The 26,563-nt window shown below is 34.9% G+C and overlaps 1 protein-coding gene across 1 annotated transcript in view; it reads left to right on the forward strand.

The window, feature by feature from the left end:
* msps (msps cytoskeleton-associated protein 5) overlaps positions 1-26,563 on the forward strand; it is a 226,699-nt gene that overhangs the window by 165,409 nt on the left and 34,727 nt on the right. The window contains exons 15-18 of the mRNA XM_089101805.1: positions 1,822-2,016; positions 7,775-8,011; positions 16,710-16,875; positions 22,124-22,287. Of these exons, the coding sequence (XP_088957931.1) occupies positions 1,822-2,016; positions 7,775-8,011; positions 16,710-16,875; positions 22,124-22,287 (762 nt within the window). The remainder of the gene's footprint in view (positions 1-1,821; positions 2,017-7,774; positions 8,012-16,709; positions 16,876-22,123; positions 22,288-26,563) is intronic.

The raw sequence follows: 26,563 nt of genomic DNA on the forward strand, positions 1-26,563 counted from the left end.
AACATTTAAATGCTAAAGTAGATTAAGAATGAAACTGTGCTAAGTTAAGCTATAGACGCCAGAACTATTTAAGTATGAGTTAAATCAAAGAGTTATTTAAAATACTTATTTTAGAATCATAGTCCAAAGTCCTACCTAATTCCTAAACCTTTTGAAGGTGTAATTTTGCCCTTCAAAGGGTAACAAGAATGTTCAGGTTTGAAAAAGGGCCGATGAGAACGATGTCATGTGATATTGTAGAACAGGCATGTATACACACAGGTTGGAAGTGCCCATCTAAATCAATTAATCAATCATTTTATTCGCACTAAAGCACTACTACAAACGTGAAAGTTTTTTGGCCCAATTTATATATATATATATATATATATATATATATATATATATATATATATATATATATATATATATATATATATATATATATATATATATATATATATATATATATATATATATATATATATATATATATATATATATATATATATATATATATATATATATATATATATATATATATATATATATATATATATATATATATATATATATATATATATATATATATATATATATATATATATATATATATATATATATATATATATATATATATATATATATATATATATATATATATATATATATATATATATATATATATATATATAAAAGCAAGAACTTTAACAGTTAGGATGTTAAATATATCATTTGGGATAGATGTCCAGAAAAAAAGGAAAACAAAAGAAAAAAGGGAGGAAAATAAACAAAGGAGGGAGAAAATTTACTGGACTAAAACTACGGAAAGATCCGCCTCTGTAGAGAGAGATAGAGGGACATCAGGATAAAGTTCCATAGTAGAATAGATTGATAAACAGGAGATCTCTAAGCTGCTGTTGATGAATGTTTAGGTAAAGTTTTCTCCACAGAAAAGTTTAATAACCGTGACCTAAAATCTACTTCAATTTTGTATATTCAGTTTCTGAGGCTTAGACTTTTTTTTTTACCTATTTAAGTTACATTTTGTGTTCTTTTTGTTTCGTTTTCCTCTTACTCTTTACGCATCACTTACAATATTTGTTGAAAAAGGGAGCAGCAATGATAATAATGGTTCTTATTACAGAAAGGTCTCCAAAAGAACGTTTTGCTTTATTTCTCTAAAAAAAAAATTTAATGGCTTTAAATGATGATGCTGATGCAAAAACAACATAAAATCTGTAATTTGAGTTCTAGATTCTGAAGTTTTCAAGCAAACTTTTATATGCTTGTACTCCGCGCATTTTTTCCAGGAAGTTTATTTTTCATAAAAGAAAGTGTTTTTGATTGTTTTTTTATTCCTTGAGCGTTAAGATTAATTGTAGTAAAATGGTTATATAATTGTTTAATGGAAGAAATGTATTTTAGTGACAAAAGTGTTCTGATATTACATTTAGCGCATTATTTTCAGCTCGATTTCTTAAATGAAGACGAAAAGAAATATGGCTTTATTCTATCACTTAAGGAAAATAGGGTTAAAATCTATACTGCTTCTCAGAAAAAAAGGGCACGAAAAAAAAAGTAAGAAAGCGAAATTTGAAAATGAAATGCTTGAACATGTAGCTTAGATTTGAACTGATCAGAGAATATAGTACGTATTAAAATGAAGAGCTGTTTCAGTAACTGACTAGTGTTTTTATTTGCTATTTGTCTTTTCTGTTTTCTCTTAGGATGATATGCCCATCCTCTATCTTGTACGAAAGATGCATGTGTCGATCCTTTTTCTTTCTCTTTTTTCACCTTTTCACCCTGTCTATTATTTATGTTGCTTTATATGTGTAGCATGCAGGCTCTAGGCCTCCAGCACCTGTTAGAGGTTTAAAACTTGCACAGGGCCAGCAAAGAGGTCCCGAAAACAGCCAAGTAGAGTCAGAACCTACGGAATCAGTCAACATTGAAGACCTCGTCCCAAGGACAGATGTTAGTTCACATTTTACTGGCCAGATTATTACTGAACTTTGTGACAAGAACTGGAAGGTAGTTTTTTTTTTTTTTCTTTTTGCTCGTTGTTCTTATTTTCCGAAAAAACTGAAGTTGACGAATAAAATGCTTGAATCTTTCTTTTTCTTCTAAAAGAGTCTTTCTTCTGGGGGTTATTTGGAGTGTCAATTGGACCATACCTTTTCTCTTCCAAAAAAATGGCTGACATATGTCAGGAAAAGGATACTATACAATGACTTGGGGTTAAAATATCCGCCCTGGCCCCTCCACAAAAACATGAAAATACAGTGGAAGTCCTGGCCTCTCTTGCGTCCTGGTCAAAATCTCCATTAGTGCCCCCCCCCCCTCTGTCTCCAAAAAATTTTAAGGCAAAATTTTACAAAATTACTGTTTATTAACAAAATTTTTCTTTTTTTTTAAATCTGACTGTTCTTACCTTAGCCTCTACTAAATTATTAATTTTCTTGTTAGAAATGGTGATAAAGATATTAGGAAAATGAAAATTTCAATTTGGTTCAATTTTGGTTCAATTTGCTTATACTTCAAGAAATACACTTCAAATGGGTGAAAGCAGACTTCAGCCTTCAGTCTCATGTTTTCTTTCTTCTTTCTCTCTTTCTCTCTCTCTCTCCCTCTATCTCTCTTTCTCTTCTCTCTCTTCTCTTTATTTGCACTTCTTTTTTTTGCACAAAGTGTATCCGTGCTTATTTATATTCAGGATATCAACCTTTGTGTCACTATGCTTGGCTTTCTTTTCTTTTTGATATCAGTTAAGATGCTTTTAAGTAGTTACATATTGCAATTTATATGTTGGTCGAAGGTTTATTTGACAAATATGAATAGATGATGTAATTATTGGGTGTTTGAAGCTTGAGTGCAAACATGGGACCTGACAAGGTTTTTAAATATACCATTATATCTTTGCCGAATGATTATTTCAATAATTCATTCCAATGAGTCGTAGAATAAATAAGGGTCGGATTTTTAGTCGCCTGATCCTTGAAAGGTTTATTTTTCACATATACACAAAAATTTATATTTTCAATTCAGCTAGTACTTATGACACTTAATTTATTCAAAAATTAAGTGGTCTTCAACCCCTCTTAAAGTCATTCATGCAGAGCCTGGATCTTTCTATCCCAAAGTGAGTTTTGTAGCAATTAAAAAGGTGAAGAACTTAAGTTCAATTTTATAATCCAATTCCACCCAGCTAAGGTTTAATGATGTGTATGCAAATCCTCATATTTGGATGTTCTTTTCGAGACGTTTCATCACTACGAATGCAATCGGCTAGTCCGAAATGCCATGTCCATGTCATATCCTCGATTTTTCTTAGGGGTTTTCTTAGAAATTTAACTCAAAATAAAATTATTTTATTTTTCAGATTTTGTTCATACGGCTTCTTTTTTAAATCGGAGATATCGCGTCTCAAAATCTGGACGTAAAAACTGTTTTGGGACTTGGTTTCAATTTTTAAGGAAATGAAAAAAAAAGAAATGAGAGAACAATGCAAGAATTAGCTCCATCTTTTGTTTGAGCTGATTTACTGGCTGGAAGTAATCCTGGCTAGTCAGAATTGCTACAATGGTTGTTTCATTTTTCCTTAGACGTTTACAACTTTGCTATGTCTGCTAGGGTTGTGTGCCTCTTTCAAAATATACCAGACAAAACTGATGAACATTTCCTACTAAGACGAAAATGTTGCCGTCCTAGCCGAGTGGATTGGTGTGCTGGATTTAGGATTCTTTGTCCGAGAGGGCGAGGGCCCAAATCCTAGTGTACCCAATTATTTGGTTTGGGGCGAGGGTCAGTGGTGTGACTCTGTAAGCTCAGCCAGTGTCGACCCAGCTCTAAATGGGTACCCTGAGAAATCTGGGGAAGGTAAACAGGAAGGGTGTGCGAAAGCACAGGATGGTTGGCCTCCAACCCCACATTGCACTTCCTGACTGAAGGGCCAAGAAACGGAGATCAACACCGCCAATAGGGACTGTAAAGTCCAATGCCCTATTCTTTACATTTTTTTTACAAAAATGTCCTCCTCTGATTAAAATGAACAGTTTTAGGCTGTTTAACTCTTTAGAAAAATTATTCGTTCTTATATTCTCTGTTTTCAGTCCAATGTCGAATTTGAGTGAAATTAGATGTTTCTATTAGCTAATTAAAAAGTAAAATGGCTTCTGTAGTAGGTTTAGAAAACTGAGGAATAAATGTATCTGATGTGTGTTTGCTTTCGCTTAAAATTACTCTAGGTCAACCAACGTATTTTGTAAATTTAAGAGCCGAAATGGGATTCTCCAGAGATATACTTACTCTAGTACTGTGGCTAACAACTTCTCCTTCTCACGTGAAGGTGATTTTCTTTTATGGCTCACCTATGGAGGCCATTTCTCTTGGCTTGCCTCTTGGGTATACTTTTGATGAAATATAATAAATAAGCCCAAGATGGAAAAGGAAAGGATGTGGATTTTGCTTTAAATCAAGAATTTATTATTCTGGCTTGATTTATATCGTCTGCATATCAGGCTGTCTTTGGATTCAGAAGCAGTAGAATTATTATCGGTAATCCTCTCAAATTTCCTGGCCTAAACCTTACAATGATAATAATACTAATTTAATTTTACCCTCTTTCGTTAAATTACAAAAATTAACTAGAGGAGTTTAAATAGAGTAAAAAAAGAAAGCAAAAATAAAATAAAAACAGGCAAGAAAAGGGAAAAATCACTAGCAATTATTGACTATAAAGTAAAGTGGCAATCACCGGAACTATCACTGTAGACCAAAGACGACAGAAACTTTTAATGGTCGGCTAAGAATTATCAATATTGTTCGTTAGATAAACAGTACTTTGGTCAAAAGTCATATGTGAGAGCTCCTATGATCAAAAACCCTCCTTTTTTCTTACGAAACACCTTTTCTCAACAAACACTTTTTGAAGACCTATCTAGACGCTTATTTATCAAGCATGGCAGGGAACTGTAAGTTAAAAGATACTCAGCCCAGTAGTAAACGAAACTCTAAGAAACAAAAATATAATAACAATAGATACATCAGAAGAATTGGCTTTTTATGCTGAATCCAAATGTATTAATTCCATCAAGTTTATGTTACCCATCAAAAACAACGAGCCTGAGAATATTTGCCTGATTTTAGAAACAGGGGGAACACCCTCAAAAATTCAAGGAATATCAATGAAAATTGCGCTATCAGATTCAATATGTCAGAGACGGTACTGTACAGGTTTCAATCTCCCACCTGTAAAAATACATAATTTCGTTTTTTTGCCAGAAGAAAGATCACGGATGCGTGTTTATTTTGTTTTTTTGGGGTGATCGTATCGAACCAATGATCCTAGGAGATCGGACGATGGCTAATTCAAACGGAAATTAAAAGCTCTAGTGCCATTTTCAGTGACTAAAAAATTTGTAGGACAACTAGCCCCCTCCTACGCTCTTTTTTTCTCAGCCATCTGATCAAAATTTTAAGATATCCATTTGTCCCCCCCCCACTGCGTCTAGGGAAAGTACTGTAAGTTATAAAATTTTCCCATTGTTTACATACAGTATTTATTATTGGAAAGTATAAAGAGATTTTTCGGGGGGGGGGAAATACTGTAAGTTATAAAATTTCCCCATTGTTTACATACAGTATTTATTATTGGAAAGTATAAAGAGATTTTTCGGGGGGGGGGTGGTCTGAAGAAGGGATTTTCCGTGGAGAGGGAAGTTTACGGGGCGAACTTTCCAGAGGAAATTTTGCACGGGGGAGTTATGCCAAAATTCCTTTACGAAATTCTTTTTTATTTTTCTTGCTTTCTTTTTGGCGATTCAGTTCTACGTGCGGGGATGTTCTGGGGAAATTTTCAGCAGGATTGGAATAGTCTGAGAATTTTTTTCTTGGAGGGGGGGGTCCTGCAGGAGAATTTTCTCCACGAGGAAATTTTTCACGGGAGAAACTTTCCACGAGGGGGGGGGGGTTATTTTTGGGAATTTTTTTCACTAAGGGCGGGGGGTTTCCGACATGATTTGAAAAATGATCAGAAATCTAATGAAAAATCAAGTCTTTTTTCGAATGAAAGTAGGCCAATGAGAATTTTTCAGGTGGATTTGTCCGCAGGAGATTTTCAGCGAGGATGGGATTTTCCGTGGGAGATTTTACGTCGGAGGAACTTTCCATAGAGGATTTTTGTTGGGGGGGGGGTGGATTTCCCTTGGACATGGGAGGCGGATTTCCCGGTATTCCTTGAAAAACGATCTGAAATTAAATAAACTGAAAGTAAGGAGCAACATTAAAACGAACAGAAAATATTCCGTATATGAAGGGGCTGCCCCGTCCTCAATACCTCGCTCTTTACCATTTTTGACGTAATGCCTTAAACTGGGTATCCTGTTCCCAGACCACAATGCCTTTCTATGACGGACAAATAAAGCGTTCAAATGGGGATAAGTCCATTTTTTTAGACGGTGAAAACAGGTACAAAAGTCTAGATATTTATAGGCTGTATGTGTGAACGAATATCTAGACTTTTGTACCAGTTTTCACTGTCTAAAAAGATGGACTTATCCCCACTTGAACGTTTTATTTACTCACTCTTTACGCTAAAGTTTGACTTTTTGTCCCACTTTAGCGTAAAGAGCGAGAGATTGAGGAGGGGTAGGGGAAGTTTTGATGGTGCTCCTTACTTTCAGTTGAAAAACTCTTTTTTTTTATTCAATCACAATCAAAGCTCCTAATGGGTCCACGTGGAACAATCACAAGTTTTCGGTCTGTCAAGGGTTATCACAGAAGCTCTTTTGTTTAAGTGTGGTCATCAAAAGTTTTTGAACGTTGCATAATTCAGCTCTGACACAAAAAGGGGACTTTTCATTGCCGGAGCAATTTTAAATCAAGAGAAGTCAAATATTATTCCTCTATTGTAGGAGTTCTTTTATTATAAAGAGTAACGGTGGATTGGTAAAAACGTTTACGTCATTGATTTGCCTTGTCTTTATTATAATAACTAAATATGACCATCCTTTACATATATTAAGCTAAATTTTACGATTACCTTTTATGCCAAACTCAGATTTAGCTACGGAGTCCTATTTCATGGATTAAGGGATTTTAAATTGCATTTAGTCAATTTAACCGTGATATTGAATTCGAATCCCTTCAAGATCCTCTGATCCTTTTTTCAGACTTTCACAATGTAGTTGGAATAAATCAGACAAAATAAAAGAAAATGAGATAAAGGAGAGAAAGATTTCTTGTCGTGCCAATTTTAGTGGTAGACGAAGGAGTTTATGCTTTTTATTAGCTTATGTTTTCTTGTTAGTTGGCCGCTGCGGATACATTCTTGGTATACTACCTACTAACTTACTACGTCCTATCCTCTAGAATGCGCATGCAATTGATTAAGAACCATTGCCTGTAGCATATTCTGTCAGGCATTATATTATTGCACTATTGTTTTGCTTTTATTATCTGCTTGTTATAGTTACATATTTGTATTCAATTATATTCCGAAAGTAACCTCAGTGTATAGCTAACCTCTTATTAATTAGTGACTGGGGCTTTTTTTTTCTTTTTCTTTTTTTGAAGGGTAAAAAGCAAAAATGTATAACTATAGAGAATATTTATTCTTCTTTTTTGTAAGATAAAATTCAATATATGCAACTGAATTTTAAGTATTAGAACTAAAGTTATTATCTTCTTTTTTTTGTATCGATCGTTGTTATTGGAGTTGAAAGTTATTTTTTTCCTTTCGGCTTTTCTTTCTCTTCGGTGTTCTGTTTTCTAGCTTCTCTCTTTTCTTTAGGTGCGAAACGAAGCTCTACAGAAAGTAGAAATAGTAATAAAAGAAGCCAAATTCATTGCACCGAACCTTGGGGAGCTCCCTAGCGCGTTGGCCCAAAGGCTCACTGATTCAAACAAAATTCTTGTTCAAACTGGACTTTCAATATGTCAGCAACTAGCCGTAGCAATGGGACCAAATATTCGACAGCATATACGGACTCTCGTGCCGGGAATTCTTCAGTCTTTGTCGGACAATAAGGTAAGTTTGGCTGCGTGATAAATTGCAATGTTGCCCATTTTATAGTTTCTGGAATGTTGTGTCAAGTTTCGTTGTCAAATATCCTTACCTTTGGCAAGATTTGGTATTAATAATCCTTTATTTGGCCTTGTTTTATGATAGCAAAACATTTTTTTAGCTTGTCAGACAACAAAAAAATTTCATCTGGTATTAGGGGGGGGGGGTCGGTACAAAACATTGAAAGCCAGGACATTGGGCAGAATTTCACCTAAGTCCTTTCTGATGGAAGGGAAGAGTCACTTAAATTTTTTTGTGACAGATTGATAAAGATCATGACTTTGTTTTCTTTATACAAAATTTAAATAATTCTGAGAAATGAAGACATTTAGCGACTTAAACAATGATAGACAAACTCTGCTTCTAATCCTGCATCTAATTTTGTATTCATTTTCAAAATATTTTGGAAAAAAAATTCATTAAAAAAAAAAATTCATTCAGTTTGGGAAAACTTTGGTAAAACATTCATATCGGTTTGCAAAGGTGAAGTGGAATGTTTAGTTCTAAAAATGTATAAACCTGTCAATCTAAATTGTAGTATTGATAATACAGGGCTTCAGCTTATTTGTGTATATTTTAAACTATTACGTTGCTTAAGAGATAATGCTAAAGAATCTTTTGGAGCGAAAGATTTTTACCGATTAGAGAAAAACCTTTTCGCCATCAAATATATTTCTTTTATGTGCAAATCGTGAATCTAAATCATTTTCTAATTTTTTTTTTATTTAAATTTTACTGCGGAAAACCGCGTGATGATCGTCCGGCTTCCTGTGCATGAAGTAAAAGAAAGCGATTTCCCAATCGTAGCTTCGTCTTCGTGATATTATTTGCTAATAAATACTTCTTCTGAAGTTGTTTGAATAAAAAGAAACTTTGGAAACTTTTCTGTTTTATAAAAAGGTTTAATTTGAACCTTATGGAAAGAATGAACCTTCACTTGTGTAGTGCTCATTTTGCGAACCTTTCCCATGCTTGTGAGGATCCTGAACGAATTTTGCGTAGTGATCAAATTTTAAGTAGTCCTTTTTAATTCAACTAATTTGTTTATTTCGTTTGGTTCATCATCGGGTGTATGTCGTTATTTCGCACCACAATCTTCTCAAAAAAATTATTGAATTTCTTTTTTTATTTCGTGTCAAGTTTGCTCCGATTTATTTTCTTTTTCTTCTTCTTCTTTTTCCCTTTTTCATCTTGTCCTCCAGTTTAGTATTGTTCCTTCATCTTTTACGTTTGGAGTGGTAGCGCTTAATCCATGATTTAATCACAAAACTTCCGATCTGTGATCCTCAAAGACCGATAACAAAAGGTTCTATTTAGTACGCTCTCTGATTTATGTTCCAAGGATTATTTTTTAATCCTTTTTCTAACGGCTATTTCCAGAATCCTTTTCGAATGGCTATTATAACGTGCCTCTCTGTAGGAATAAAATTTGTTTGAATCAAAGTCTTTTTCTTTTAATATTTGAATGTTGGTTTTAGTCATGTAAGCTTTAACAAGGAAATGGGTTGCAAACCCACGCATGCTACATTTGATGCTATAATTAAGGAGTCAAGATCTATTGGCTCTCCACTTTCCATACGTTTGGTTGGTATAACCTTTTGATAATGTTTCACATGCCTTTGTTCTTTCAGCTCTCATCGGATTCGGGATTCCTATTTTTGTGGTTAGATCTATTAGATCTTGGCATTCGAGACCTAGGATATAAATTTTGCAATATTTCTGATTTTTTTTTATTTTTTTTTTTTTATCCAATTTCTGTTGGTCCTTGAGTGAGACAAGGTGGACTTACGACCTCTTACTTTTTAATGCATGTTTGCCAGTGTATCTTCGTTCTTTTTCTACAACCCTTTATGTCAAGGGGGTGGGATGTGTCGTTTATGCATGTCCAGATGATACTATTTTATTGGTTCGTTCTAAAGCTGGTCTAATTAGGAATTTCAATTCCCTTTCTAGTCTCCTTAAAGATAGAGGCCTTTCTAGAAGTGTTGACATTGTCAACATATTCTGTCTATGTTAACGAACGACCTGAATTAATCAACGATGGAAATATTTTCATTTCCGGTCTCTGAGACTCTTGTTGACTATGGTTTATATTATTACCCTTCAGCTCGAGATACGGAGTTGGTGCTAATTCTACGTATTCAAGTAAATTAGAAAGGCTTTCGGATCAATAATACTAAAACGTGTTTTCTTTCGTCATGATATTTTAGTTTCTTTCTTTTGGAGGATATGGTACCTTAAAGGACCCCCTATCTCGTCCATTATAAGCTTTCTTAGTTTTTGTGGCCAAACTGTTTACCGAAGAATTGATTGGGTGGTTTTTTCCATAACTTGCAGGACTTGGATAAAAGATCCGAATAAACACAGAAAACTAAAGGCTGACACCTTCTTTCCCGGAAATCTTAAAAAAAAACCATTTAACCCGTTTTGTGCAGGAAACAGAGATAAACAGTTTTAAACAAACTTACATCATTAAAAAGTGTGAATTATCTTTTTTTCGATTAAACAGAGCAGAATTTTTTTTTATTTTTTTTTAGTTCAGGAAAGAATATTCCCTAAAAATGTGCTAGCATACCTGCTAGAAAATGCTAAAAATCAGCCCAAAGGTAAAATCATTTGAAGGGCAACTTTGGGAGTTCCCTGTTGTGCCACCTGTTTTGATTGACAAGCGTGCCAACAAAAACGTGCAATCTTGTTGTGTTTCAAACAAATCTTCTAGTCAAACCAGAGATTCTCAATAGCTCTTGATGACGGCTAGTCCCCTGGGAGGATTCGCTAATAAGCCCTTTGTCTCTGTGACAGTCAGCCGACGCTGCGGCTTGCATTATGATTTTGTGTAATGAGGGGCAGTAGCCCTGCTGCATGTTCTTTATCCTTTTCTCCTTTTTCAAGATTTTAAAAATTTATTATGTTTTTTCTGTTCGCTTTTATTATTTCAAGCACTATAAAATTTTATTTGGTGTTTCAATTTCTTTTAGTAACATTTGTTTTAGTTCCAATTTGTTTAGTAATATTTAAAATTGATAGCTTTTGTGAAACTGAAATTATTCTGTACCCATATTCTTTTCTTTTTTTGATGTGATCTATTTGGTTACTTTTCTAAGCCTATTGTGTTTTCATCTTTTTGTAAATCGTTACTTTGTTTATTTGTTGGAGTGTTTTAGCAATTTTATTTACTTATCTTTTATGCTCCTCAATTTTGAAGGAAATGGATAAATTAAAATATTTACATGTATTTTGGTGATAAAATCAATAGCCAGCCTCGGCGAACGAGAAAAAACTAAATAATAACCATAAAAATAACTCACAACTCAACACTACGCAATAAAACCCGAAAAATAGATGAAAAGAACCTTGGAATCATTATTTCGAGGAAGTTTAGCCAAGACCGATAAAACAGGGCGTTCAAACGCATCTTATTGAAATGCTAGGTTTTTGGGAGAGAACCTGATTCTATCTCTAGATACAATCTCTGGATTGTTTTTTGTTTAAATATGATTTTGTCAATTATTAAATTCCTATCATTAAGATTATATCTTCCTATTGGTTCTATCAAAATAACTCCTGTTCTTTACTAAGTTCGGGTACAGTTTGTGTAGTTTTGAAGTTGTGGCTTTTAGAGAGCTGGGGTATTGAAAAGAATTGAAATTTTAATCTTGGTTTCTTAAAGAAATAAAGTTTTGGTTGTTTGGTGATCAAAACATGAGTAAGTCTGTCCGAATTGATATATAACAAATCAAGTTTGTTAAATATTACAAATTTTATTCGTCAAATATTATTGATTACGTTTTGTTAAAGTCTGTTTTTTTAATTTCTATTTTATAGATAAGAGAGCCATAATCTGTATTATCCGAAATACACACAAACGCCCAGACAAACCACACCAAACACACCAAAAACAAAAAATTCCAGTGGACATTTGTTTATATTTGTATATATTTTATATATATTTGTATACATATTCGTCATATTTGTATCGAATGCTTCCTGTTTTCAATGAAACATTTAAATAAAGATGTATGTATTGAAACAATGGTAATATTCTTATTTTAATTTATTCGTAATTTATATGCTGCGATTTATTTTGTTTATGTTTATCTTGAATTGAATCTATTATTTGAAAAAAAAGTGATAAAATCAAATTGTATAAATATTTTATAAGGACATGTTAGCGAACTCATTCGAGTAACTATAATGTTAAAACCACTACTATTAACAATTCGTCGCAGCAGCAAGCTGCCTAACGCTACCCACGCTCCTCTTCCACCCCAGTGTGTTGAAAAGATCACTCTTTACTGCCTCCCGTCATGTTCTAGTTTTATTTAGATTATCTTTATGGTATCTTCCCGTTCGATTCAGCGACACTTTGTTTTTCAGTCGGCCCCACTTGGATGGCCAAAAGCACAATTTGTTTCAATCAATCATCTTTCACCCATGAAACGCGGACATTGTTCGCTCCTTTCCTTTTCTCTCCCTTTTGTTCCCTTTATTAAAACCTACCGGAGGTGAAACATGGATAATCAGACTTTTATAAGTATTAGTAATAAAAAGTTTTTTTTTTCCCGGAGTTCGCTGTTTTAATTAAGAATTCTATCGGTTATTATATTTTCTTGTATTTTGATTAGATATGTGGTCCATTATTTATCTGAAGGTCACAGCCTTTACTGCGCCTCTAAAGCTTTTTGGGCTTAGTTGTACTTCCCAACTGTAAGGAGGGCACTGACACCTTGACTTACTTGACTTGACTTATGTCCCATCCGTCCTTGAAAGTTGTTTTGGGGCCTCTTCTTTAATCAGTTCTTTGATATGCCTCCTGTCGGGGCTTCGGTTGGCGGCCAGGCGGCAAAGTCGTGATAAGTTGTAGGGTGAGAAGTTCCCTGTCCATCTCTTTGGAGGGCAACCTGTGGGGCGAGAACCATGTACTCGTCCATCGAAGGTTATCTTGGGGGGATGAGTGCTAGCCATGCGTTGGGTACGTCCAAGCCATTTGAGTTGTTGTAGTTTTATTTTGTCCAGCATTGTAAATTTGACTCTCAGATTATGGAGAAGCTTGGAGTTGGAGATTGTGTCGTGGTAGGTGATACCAGCGATGCGTCGTAGGGATTTGGTTTCAAAGGCAGCTAGGCGGCATTGATCGTCTGTTTTAAGTGTCCAGGATTCACAGGCATAGATGGCGATCGGAATAATGAGGGAGTAGAAGAGTCTCGTTTTGAGAGTTGTTTTTAAGTTCTTATTCCTCCGGATGGGCATCAGAGCTTTAAAACTAGGGTTCGCAAGTGTCAGGCGTCTCTTGATGTCTTTGAGTTGGTTGTTATCAGAAGTAAGTAAGCTCCCAAGGTAAGTGAAGCCTTCCACCCACTGAACGGTATCTCCGCGAAGCTGAAAACTAAAATTTATCCGTGAATCGAACTTGCGTGAGCAAAGCATGGCTTTCGTTTTTGAGGTGTTGATGGCCATCCCGAAGAGGTTGGTGGACGAGTGAACGCTGTTAGCCTAGGATTGTAGATCTTGAAGGGACTCGGCTAATAGGTCTATGTCATCAGCTAGTTTGCTAGTTTGTCTATCACCACTCCTCCGACAAGGACACCGGGTGGGTTGTCTGTGAGTGAAAGGGCTGCAGTTAGGAAGATATTGAACAGCTCCGGTGATATTAGGCAACCTTGAAGTACTCCAGTAGAGGTTTTGAAGCTCTCGGTAAGTTCTTCTCGAGTTATGACGCGGCTTCTGAACTTCTTATAAAAGTCTTTGATTAGCAAGATCAGGTTGAATGAGATGCAACAGTGAAGAAGGATGTGCAATAGGCCTTCTCTCCATATCCAATCGAAAGCTTGTTTAGAGTCTATGAAAAGGTGGTAGATGCTGCGGCTACGATCGCTATACATTTCCATGATCTGCCTAACAGTTAATATCTGATCAATTGTTGATCTATGAGGTCAGAAGCCGGCTTGGTATTCCGGAATGACCATTGAGGAAATGGCTCGTATACGCCCGAGCATGACTCTTGTGAGGATTTTTGCTGCATGGCTGGTAAGACTTATTGGGTGGTAGTTGTCGCAGACAGCTTTAGAGACTTTCTTATTCAGGGGGTTTATCCTGGTTTTCGCACCAGGGTGAGGGGAAGTGACATTTTTCCCAAGTAGTTGTGGCAATTTCGTGGTAAAGGGCAAGGAGTGGTTTGCAGTTTACCTTTAGCAGTTTAGTCTGGAATCCGTTGGGGTCAACAGTTTTTTTTGTCCTCAAGTATTTGATAGCGGCTTCTATTTCAGAGTGAATAGGAAGACGACTTGGATTTTTTGTGGTTATTGGGAAAGGGTTGAGATTTGTTCGATTTGGGTGGATGACCAGATTCAGTTTATTTTGAAAATGGTTTTTCCATCGAGAGTGGATTCCGTCTGTGGATTGTATTTGGTTTCCATGTTCGTCGAGAAGGGAAGACACTTTGATGTCCTTCTTTTGGGCCAATTCCCGCACTCTTCTATATATTAGTGGGGTCTCCTTTCTTGAAGGCCGATTCACATTGATCACACGTTTCTTTAATAAAAGCACGATGAGCACGTCTGATGGTTTTCTCAACAGCTCGTTTGAGTTGCTTGTATCGGTCCCTACTTTCTTTATCTTACTTGTTCATGAGTTGGCACTTTTCGTCGCAGAGGGAGATGATCTCGTCTGTTATCCATGGCTTCTGAATGTTTTTTGGGTACCCAGTGTGGAATGTGCGACATCACATATGATATTTGTGCTGTTAGTCACCAGATTGTCAATATCTTCCTTAGACAGGATAGGTGGGTGGTTGGACGTGAGCTCCGACATTTTTTCGAATAGAATTGTGATATAGATTACACGTGTGTTCTCGTCTTTGAGTAGATCTACTCGAAATTTGGGGTTTTTTTCTTACACGACTTTGATGCTATTTTAAGTCTTGTTTTGAATCTAGACATGACAAGCGAGTATTTGCTGTCAAAGTCACCACCAGCTAGTGTGAGAGTGTTTAAGACGAACGTTTTTCGATGTAGTGACACGACAATATAGTCCATTAGGTCCTTAGTTTTCCCATCCGGTGAGGTGAAGAATGTTTTACAACGAGGTATGTTCTTGAACAATTTGTTTGTAATGACTAAATCGCTGTCTCTGCAGAATTCGATAAGTTGTTCTCCTCTTCTGTTCATTTTTCCATGTCCAAATTTGCCCATTACATCTTCGTGTTCTTTGTGGTTGTTTCCAACGATGGTGTTGAAGTCACCAATGACGAAGATTATGTCCTTTTTAGGGACAGAATCAACTAGACTTTGAAGCTGGAGAAAGAAGTTTTCAGACTGTTCATCGTCTCTGCTGGTATCCTGAGCGTATACTTGGATAGTTTTGAGGTTGGTGGGTGAACCTTTCAGGCGGATCATGATGATCCATTCCGTGAGGGGTGTTACGGAGATTAAGGATTTTCTAGATTTATTAGAACTTAGAAAACCCACATCTTTTCGATGTTTTCCCATCATTATGTCCTGAAAGTACAAGGGTAACATCTCCATATTTCTCTTGACCAGTGACTGGAAGATGGGTTTTGGTAAGACCAATAGCATCCCAGCTTTACGTTTTATCTTTCTTAGGAGCAGGTCTATTTTTCCTTGTTTAGTGAGGGTTCTAGTGTTGAGGGTACCTATTGACATAGTTATTTTTAGAGAGACAATAGCCTTCAGGGTTGAAGTTTGCAACGTAGATATATTTACGTGATTCACGATCGTCGAGTCGTTGGCTGCCCCAGACGCGGTAGCTCTTAGCGCATTATCGTCGGTTACCCCGGACGTGGTCGCGCTGGGTCTCATATTTGATCTCTTATTTATATTCATCATTAAAATTAAAGAAGGGCATTCTTGGCTGGCTTCGGGATAGCGGTAAACCACTCCTGTCTGTCCCTAGCAGGGGCCGATTGTATCTATTACCGATAGTGCGCCCTTTTGGTGTCCTGCAAAACCAGCAATTTAACCCATTTCTGGGGGAAGATTTGTGACTGACGGGACGTATCCATACGCCGATGGGCCCTGCCCAGTCCACGTTTGAGGGGTCATCCTCCTCCTCCGTTTGAATTTAAGGCCCCTAGACGAGGGTGCTCCAGCCATGTTTCAAGACCCCCAGAGACTGGGTCCCCCCTTGGTCCGCACCTCACTACCCATGAGGTACCCTACATATCTGTAGGGCGTTCCCCTATCTGCCACCTGGGGACGCGCTGAGTGGCCTGGGGGAGGCCCCTACTGAGAACTCAGAAGTTCTCAGCAGTTCTCAGTACTCCTTATTGGGCGAAATATGATTTGGCTTCCAAGAGATGTACAAATGTGAAACATTGTTTTGACAGTATGGATATTAAGATGTTTTGTAACAGAATAGAATTTTACTGGCCCAATTTGGTTTAAACGAGGTTAGGGCCCAAGCGAAGCCTTATCCAGGATTTTTGTTGCGGACGAGGGATTTACAGGAAAAAAAAATTCACAAAATGCATCAATTTTTTTATATGCACTTTTCTTACTCTTTTACGAGCCAGAAAAAATTCCGGGGGGGGGAGTCAAATTTGGTACCCCAATCCCCTCCCGTGGATACGACCTTGGGCCCAAGCATACGTTTTCTGATTGTTTAAAGCCTGTGTACTGAAATTTATATTTTGGTTAATTTGTAGGCAAACGTTCGACAAGCGGCAATTACAACTTTGGATACTTTAGCGGAGCAGTGCGGCATAATGAGAGATTTCTTTGAAGGAGAAATGATAGCAGACGCTCTTAAAGGAGGAAATCCTTACCTCAAAGCAGACCTTCTTGCTTGGGTTGCCGACAAACTTGGAAATGGTACGTTGAAATTATATTTAAAGTTCATTGACAAATAGCAGCAATAGGACAACCTTTCTTAAGAAATTTTTTATTCAGGCAGTATCTATTATTTATACACTTACTGCAGATGCCGTACCTTCTTCTTTGTTGAGATGTGTGTTTAGTTACTCTAAATCACAGTGCAAGACATTGATTTTAAAATATTAAGTTACAAGCACTCCCAGGACCAATTTTTCGTTATTTATCTGCGTATACATCGAACTTGTATCTATTAATGAATCTAATCACAGTATGAGAATCCATAAATTTTTAGTTATGCATACAATGTCTAATCTACGGGAGTAATCCCTCTTTGTATGGGGTCTACATTAGGTTGTAAAAAAAAATGGAAATAATAAAGGCGTACCAGCTTTGGCTTAAAGATCCAACAAAGGCTGTATATATTTGACTTTTGCAATTCATACCTTATATTTACTTTTACAAAGTTATTTCGAAAGAATTGCGAACCAGAGAAAGAAACAGAAAATTAGAGAATGAGCCTACTCCGAGGTCAATTTTCAGTTAGGAAGAAAATATGAAATATGTGTTTTGTTTGGGGGATTAATGTCTCTTGTTCAAAGTTGTCGTCTTGAATGGTGTTCCTCTTCAATGATCGCTGTCTCTAAAACGGGCCCCTATTTTACCAATAAGATCTGTTTCCATTTGGAAGGAGAAAAAATATTTTGCTTCTTCATTTCATGTGCTTTACCATAAGAAATAAACTAAGAAGACTTATCTCTTTTTTTTGGAAATTTGACAATTTGTATCCACTCACTTTTATTTTATTCACTCACAACCTTGACTTAGCCTTTAGACAAATTTCTTCGTATTTTTGAATCTGTAATTATACCAAAGTGAAGTGTCTCAGGATATATGTAGATACCTAATTTTTACGAGTAAAGAACAATTTATTTTCTGACCCGCCATTTTAACCTGATTTTCTTAGTCCGAGATTGTTAACGTTTGGCATATCTTTGTCTAATCGTTCTAGCAAGGGGATTCTAGTAGGAGAAAAGGCCCAATTAAAATAATTATTTCGATTCTTCGAAGAAGATGAAAGTACGAAGAAAATCCTTTGTAAGTTGCTGTATGGGCTTGCAATGTATAAAAACAGTTGTAAAACGTACCTAAATAAAAACAGTTGCAGGAATAAATTGATAAGACCCTTGGTAGAAATATTTTATTGTTATTATAGGACTTTAATGCCCACGTTGTCACAAATTCGGAAAGAGAGGACTTCCTAGCGTAGGCTTTTTTTGTACGAATGGAAAATAGTAGTGTAAATTGACTGTTTAAATTTTATAGATAAAATAACCTAGTTAAAACCAACACGGTTCTTGGTTATAAAATGGCCCATAACGTAACATAGTGCTTCTATGGTGGTAAGACGTCACAAATTGGGAAAGAGGACTTCCTAGCGTTGGCTGATTTTTTTTTTTGTACGAAAGGAAAATAGTGGTGTAGTTCCCTCTATCTTCTCAATTGCTATCCCTAATTATCCAAGATGTTTGAACGAGTAGGTAAGGTAAAAAAAAAAAAAAAAGATTGACTGTTTAAATTTTATAGATAAAATAACCTAGTTAAAACCAATACGGTACTTGGTTATAAAATGACCCATAATTAACATAGTGCTTCTACGGTGGTAAGACGGCTAACCTTATTGACTGTGTGAATTTTAAAACTGGTAGTAGGATTGATTTGGAACACCAGGGAGGGGGGCTAAGGTTGTTGTAAAGAAGTAAGAATTTAAATTATAATAGTATTCAGAGATAATTTAAAAGCTCATTCAGAAAGGACAACTACTTAGCAAGTAATTATGACGCTGATTTGCTTCAGGGTGAGAATATGAGAATAATCTGCTACAAATAGTTGAATATGAAATTAGACAGTTTAGAATTTGAAAATATAGAAGATGTGTGGAACGACTTTACGAAAATGTTCTGTGAATTAGCAGATGATATTTTAGGTTGTAAAAGTTAGAAAAACTACTAGGAATATTGACAAAATGATGTAGAAAATAGTGAGAAAGCTGTTCATAATTTAGAAGTTAAAGAAGATTTATTTGGTGATAAAGAGTTTGAGGTTCTTATAAAAGGGTTGAAAAGTAATGAGACTGCTGGCACTGATAGTGTGATAAACGAATTTCTGAAGCGTGTAAGGTCATTTACTGAAAATAATGAATATAATTTTATATCAAAGGGTAGTGCATAGTGATATTAGGAAAAAATTTACCACTTTATAACTAAGGAGATTATACTGAGTGTAGTAATGATAGCCATTACCTTGATTTGGGTCGAAAGAAAATTGCTGAATGTAAGCAGTAAATACTCAAGAGTCTGTTTTAACAAAATTGAAAAGTTGACCTGACTAAATTTTCTCGTTTAGATTAATCACCAAGAAATGTTAGGATTACCAGTCTTTTTTATAATTTATGTAAGTATAAGCAGAGTTTGGATTCAGTGGCTTTAATTGACGAAAATATAGAGGGAGGGGGGGGGGTTTATTTTTCAATGAAAACACCAAAAAAGAAGGTATCTTTCAAAATATTGAGTGGTGCGACGCCCCCCCCCCAATTATCAGATTCAGCTGACAGAAAAGCTTTAATGAAAGTCTTATCCTTGTATTGTGGGGAAAATGTTTTTTTTTTCAAATTCTAGGGACGGGGGGTGGGAGAATTTAGGGTTTTTTCAATTTTTTCAAAGAAAATACCAGAAAAGGCAATTTTCAATGAAAATGCCAAAACAAGATATATTTTAAAACCTAGGGGGTGCAAAAATCTGTAATTCCCCCTCCCCCAAATTGATACCCTTGATTGGATTCAGCTGATAGAAAAGCTGGTGTTTCAGCTGATAGAAAAGGTGTTATCCTTTTTATTGCCTACCTGATTACCCGTTACCGTTATTAGTCATCTGTACAAGGATAATACTGATGTGGTTGACGCAGGACTCAATGTTAATAGTTGGTTTGATGTGGAATCATTAGTTTAATTGGTTTGCGTTTTGTTCCCGTTTATATGGATTGTTTTCATGGAACTTGTCCTATGTAATACAATTAAGGCCATGAGAGAACATGGTACTAAATGGGAAGGTAAAATGCTCATAGATTGAGATTATGCAGGTGATTTTTACGTTATAAGAAAAACTTTAGGAAGATAACTGAATTTTCGGATGTCTTGAGAGTTATCGCCGCAAAAATTATTGTTAAGATGACCAAGTGGCTTAAATTAGGAGCAAATGAGGATGAAGAGGAAGTATTAGTAACTGATAGAATTGGCCGTGTGGAAAGCTTTACCCCCCCCCCCCCAACTACTGGCATTATTAAAGCTTGCGGATAGAGCGATAAGTTTTAAAAACTAGAATAGCCAGGGCGTGGTTGATTTGTTAGCCATTGGCAAAAATTTTAAAGAATAGGAAGATATGTTTTGTAACTAAGACTACGATACTAGAAGCGGCTGTTGTCAACTATAGTTATGAAATGTAGGCGATACAGGAACACAAGAAAGATCAGCTAAATATTTTCCAGAGAAATTGTCTAAGAATAGTTTTTTAATCTTTTGAACAATTTATATCAAAGAGTAAGGTATGCAAAAAATATGGTCGGATCGCCTTCTGTGCTGGGATCTTTTCTATTAAAAAGAAAGACTAAGACTTCAATGTCCTGTTTTATAGCGGAATGATGGTAGGTTGCCAAAATCGTGCTTTTTGGCAATTCAGCTGAGGGCAAAAAAACAGAACATCCTCGAATGGGTTGGAAAAATGTAATAAGAAAAGATTCAAAGAAAGCAGGAAGTTCAGTAGAGAAAATAAATAGCGAAGGTGTCAACTGGGTAGGGTTGAGGAACTTGTGCAGCAATCTTGGCTTCAGACTGCTTGATTTGCAATGAGCTGTTTGTAGTTGAAGTAGTGGTAGTAGTTGATAGAAATATTTATTTTTAAAAATCCGTCATTTTTCGTTTCAAAAGTACTTTTTATGTTGAAAAAGATATGACTTTTTTGGTAATTCTAATTTTTGTTAATTTCGTATAAAAATAGACGATTATTCATCAAGCTGTGATTTTTTGGGATTGAGTAAGAATGCTAGAATTTTCATTCAATTTTCAAACAAAAAGTTGTGTAGAAAGTATGTAGGCTACACATTTCCAAAATTGTGAAAATGGGGGACTAGAGGATTTTTGTTATGTTTATACTATAATTGCATAATATTATGCAATTTTCTTTATATTATATGTTTATATCATAATTGAGACCCAAAGATCAATATTTTTGAGAGTCCCTATTAACACAAGGTATATCTTGATTAATAAAAATAGTTTATGCACATTAACTATTTGTATCAGTAAATGTATTCATACAAATATTAGTGCGGACATAATTTAATGCTTGAAAACATTTGAATAAGGTCCTGAAGAAGAAATACAATTTTCATACTTTGAATGTTCATTTATCCACTTTACTCTAGCTTGTAGTGTGCACTTGTTCACTTCATCGATTCGATTAATACCATAATATATTTATAAAACTTTTTTTAGGATTAAGCCCTTTTTGTAACTGTTGTTTTAGTTTTTTCGATTATTATTGGATATTTAGCTACTCAAGAAACAACCATAATTGAATTTTGATGATTGTTTAAGACCTAGAGGATCACAATAATTCATCTTGAAAGGATACTTTTGTATTTATCCACCTGCACTATAACGGAAATTCCTGTTAATCTATACAAAAGCGGCTGAATAGACTTTTTTTCTTTTTTTTTGGTCTGGAATTTAATCAGTGGCGTCAACTGAGGGGACAGAGATATTGAAAAATGCATCGTCCTCCCCTCGCCCCAAAAATTTTCGTTAATTGACTACTTAATTCAGAATGTTGTACTAGGTTTTTTTTTTTTTTTTTTTTTTTTTTTTTTTTTTTTTTTTTTTTTTTATCTGCAATAAATGGTCCATTCGTTACCAGGAAATATCCTTGTATAAAGATGCAGAACTGACTTGTTACCAAGGATCTTACAGGCCGTCTGAAATCAAATTGGGAGCCAAATTTCCAAAAAAAAACCAGGTCCATTTCCAAAGATCAATTTTTTAGTTTAGTTCAGCAGTCTTGGTGTGCTGAGTAACGGGCTGATCATTTATCGACAGGTCGTATGCTTGTCAACTGCACTTTTCAGAACTTTGACTTTTTGCATTAACAGTTTTTGGGGATTAAATGTGAGTTTTCTAATGTTCATTTTTGAACAGCATCGGGGATCAACAAAGAAGACTTGAAAGGAACCCTTCCTCAGTTGTATGCTTGTGTTGAAGACAGGAATGCTGATGTTCGAAAAGGAGCACAAGAGGCTGTCTTACCATTCATGATTCTGTTGGGATACGAACCTATGATGAGAGCAGCTCAGAATTTGAAGGTACGGCTAATTAATATTTAGAAATACTTTTGTGTGCGTGTACCTTAGAAAAACTATTCAAATCTATCATATCTTTTTTTAATGAAAGTGAGCTAAATATTACTAAAACTTTGAGAATACGAGTAACATAGCTATAAAACTTCATTAAAATAGGGTTTTAGGGTTCGAATCGGCAAGCTATTCCAGGCTGTTTATGCTTTTTTTGCCATGATATCGTACATTAATCTATACAGGAAAAACTATCGAAGTAAATAGTGCAATTTATTATGAAAGCTTTATAAAGCTAAACCGTTATGGTTGAAACCGCATGGTTGAAGCTACTCCTTCAACCATGCTGAAGGATAAGAATAGATTGACCTTCGTAATATACAAACTTATTATATATATACCGGAAAGCCAAATTCAAAATAAATAATTTGTACTATGTTACAATTAAAATTCGCATATTATTATTGAAACTACTCCAAGCATCAATAGCTTTATAAATACGAGAAGACATGGACTCTGTTGTTTCCATCCGTGGAATGAAAAAGGTTATCCTTATCTTCTAGGGCACTCAATAGAGTGAGCATAAATGGGCGATAGTTTTCCGCCCTCTTATACCACCCCCCAAGAAATGAAGAAATATAGCCTAGTAAATGAAAAATTTACTTCCGTATAGAAAATTTTTTTCGATCCCCCACTTACACGGGCATGCTTACTTATATCTGGAGTTACGTGTTTGGAAATCAAGTCTGAGAATAAAAATACCTACAAATCAAAATTAAAAGTTAATCTTTTGGTATTAATCTTTTTGGTTTTTTGAAGCCAAGAAGAAACTTTATGTATAGAAAGTTTGTTCTCTGTTCTCTCAATTGTTTTTTCTGTCTCGCATTGTCGGTTCTCTCAAAATTTGTTTAATGCTTGTTGTACAGACGAATGATGTATCGTCAAGGAATACTGACACCCTAACATTTATATGCTTTTAAAAAAATTTCACCTTGATATAAACTAAAAATTGATCGTCAAGATTTGACCAAAATAAAGTTTAATAAGATAAAAAAATGACAAAACAGCCAGGAACCAACGCATTATTTAGCGAATAGCCGAAGTTGTGTCAGGTCGTGAACAATGAGGTGAGCATTGCTAATAAAAAAGATATATAGTACAATACGAGAGAAAATTCTACAAAAAAATATATATATATATATATATATATATATATATATATATATATATATATATATATATATATATATATATATATATATATATATATATATATATACATACATACATACATACATACAAGGGCGCCCGCAGAAAATTTTCCCCGGGGGGGGGCAGATAGCAGAATAGCGGAGATTGGAGGAGAAATAAATTTTGTGGTAAAAAAAAAATACAAAGAAGTATATCGTTGATCAGTTAAGTATCATTTTTGAGTTTTAACCAGTTAGCTACTATGTCAAACTCGTTGACAAGCTATTGTCACTATAGAGCCAATGAAAAAAGACAACTTTCGATAATCCCCTGTTCGGCATGTTACTGTCGATTGAGCAGCTATGGATCCGGGTAAAAGCTTTTGCAAAAGTTCGAGAATATGTCGTATTGAGCCGGTTGCAATCTTGAGAAGGATTTCAAATTGTAGACTCAATTGTAGGACTGTGACAATTTTTCCTATTTTATCATTATGATATTGACACCTAAGTAAAGAGACAAACAAAGGCAGATATACAAATGACAAAACTTATTATTTACATTCAAAATAAAAGAAAATTCAGGAAAATTTCAAACGGCGAGGATTCATGGCAAATAAATTTATCACTTGTTGCTATAGATTTGCACATTGGGGGGTGGGGGGTGGGGGTTAAAGTATAGCGGGACAGAATATATGGGAAATATATAATTGGGCTATATATTTGCACATAAGAAGGGGGGGGGGTAAATTATTTGGATAGTTTGAAGTCAGAAAACAATTCTTTCTAGGTATATGGCCACTAAAAAAGTTACAGAAGAATAGCGAGATATCTGGAAATTTTTTTAACTAAAAAAAACAAAAAACAAAAAAAACAGTATAAATTAAATGTAATATTTCATTTAAGTGTTTTTTCCATGCGTTAAATGGTTTGTTTTTTTTTTTTTTTCAATTGCCGTTTTTCAAAGTATTAAATACTATTATTAGGTTAATGTAGTGTTTCATTTAAGTGTTTTATGATGATCACTGCTCAAAGTTTATGTTATTTATGCCTTTCATTTATGCTATTTTACTGTGTTCATGGTCGTATGTTTGGCTTTAAAATACCCTTATCTATCTATCTACTAATATGCAGAATAATTGTACCAAACACACTTTGCATGCTGGCCCGCTATACTGTGCCCCTCCCCCCCCCCCATAATATGCAAATCTATAGCCAAAATTTATTTCTTAAGTAATGAAGAAACTAACGAAAAAACCGGTGTGTTTTCGAATTTTACACAGCGTAAACTTGAGTGAGTTGCGCATAATACACAAGTACCAAAATTTCTTCCTCCAACGGAAATTAAAGAAATAAAACTCAAATAAAATTCTCAAATTTGGAAAGCCTTTTTTCCACCGGGGGAGGGGGTATTTTCTAATGGGGTAATCGCTGGGGGGGGGGGGGTAAACTCCGGCTACCAGACTGATCATGGTACTTTTAGAGTGATCATATTTCAAACAGTAAGCGGTACAAAAATGTGATTCTATACCGCTATACGAAAACCAAGAGTTTTACTATCAAAAAAAGAATGGTTACTATTTTGCTAATTACTATTAATTTTAATATTCAATTTAAGCCATTTATTTGTAATTTATTTAGAATTTTTTGTTGATTAATTATTAATTATTTGTTGATTTATTAAGATATCAATATTTTTAATTCACAAATCCTGGTATCTTGACTAAATTCCTGTCCAGATTTAAGCTAAAAGTTAAGTTTCATTATTAAGAAAGAAAAGCAAGCAAAATTCCTAATGAATTGATTCTAAACAAGTTTCATTGCAGTTCTTAAAGACAAAACAAAAATAAGAAATTCTTTTTCTGTGATTAGTTGTTACACTTCTATTTTCTTCCTACTCTGGTCTAAATTCCAGGGGGGGCATGCCCCCCCCCTCCTGCGGGCGCCGATGTATATATATATTATCATTTATTGGAAAACCCGTCATACAAAGAAAGGAAAAGACGGAGCAATAAACGGAAAAAAAAGAAATACACATTAAGCGCGAAAAGAAACATTTAAAAAAAAAAATACTTCTTTATTACTGGGCCAGTACCGAAGACCAAGGATGGTGCAACTTCATCAAACTGCCATTATAAGCACGAATTTGCTTTTCCGCAGCTATAATGAGGTCAGCAATGCTGAATTTTCCAACTAGATAAGAGTGGCGAGTCCAAGGGGGAAAACGTAAAAGATATTTTGCGAACCAGAAGAAAACTGGACGAAGTTTTGACTTGTCAGATCTTTTGAGCATTTTCCAAAGCGGCGATATGTACAGATAATGTGGTAAAGCGACAGAGTTGAAAAGTTTCGAAAGAAGATGGCGGTCGAAGCGTAACTTAAACGTTATACAAGAAGCATATGATAACCCAACTCTACGGTCAATGTGAGTAATTAATAGTTGACGCATGTGCATTATTGACGAACCAATGGGTTAGTCATATAAAAAATATTCCTTATATAAAGAATAGTTTCTGGTCGTTTTTAGTTTCAATGTCGCTCTTTGCTTTTTTTTTTTTTTTTTTTTTTTTTTTTTTTTTATATATATATATATATATAGTTGCACAAGAAACAACTGAAATTGGTACCAATCTCTTGAAAATACATAGATCTTCCCCGACATGTCAAAAGCAGAATATTTCATTTTCAAAATTCAGATTGTTTAGTGCCATTAGCATTTGGCATTAGAATTCCCCCTGGAAGAAATACTGAGTCCAAGAATAAACAAGATTAAATAAAGAGCTTGCCTCGTCAAGGGAGGGCAACCACATAGATCAATAAAGGATTGTGAATGACACACAATTAGTTAATTAGGTTAAAGCTTGGTTTGATTTCATTTAAACTTGTAGATTTTATTTATGATGTCCTATTCTCACGTATCCTTAGCTAGCGTTCAACCTCGAGGCATGATTGCATTTGAAAATTGCGACTATTTATGAAAGAAAAAAAATTGTCAGGTAAGTCAAGTCATAAGGCCTTGAAATTGAAAGTCAGATAAGCATCAAGAAACAGTTATTTTGAAAGACATCATACTTACAAATTTAATTTTGCATAGAAATTTT

The sequence above is a fragment of the Artemia sp. Qi Xiang Cuo genome, chromosome 2, assembly GCF_049724085.1.
Source record: "Artemia sp. Qi Xiang Cuo chromosome 2, ASM4972408v1, whole genome shotgun sequence".
In the NCBI taxonomy this organism is placed as follows: domain Eukaryota; kingdom Metazoa; phylum Arthropoda; class Branchiopoda; order Anostraca; family Artemiidae; genus Artemia; species Artemia sp. Qi Xiang Cuo.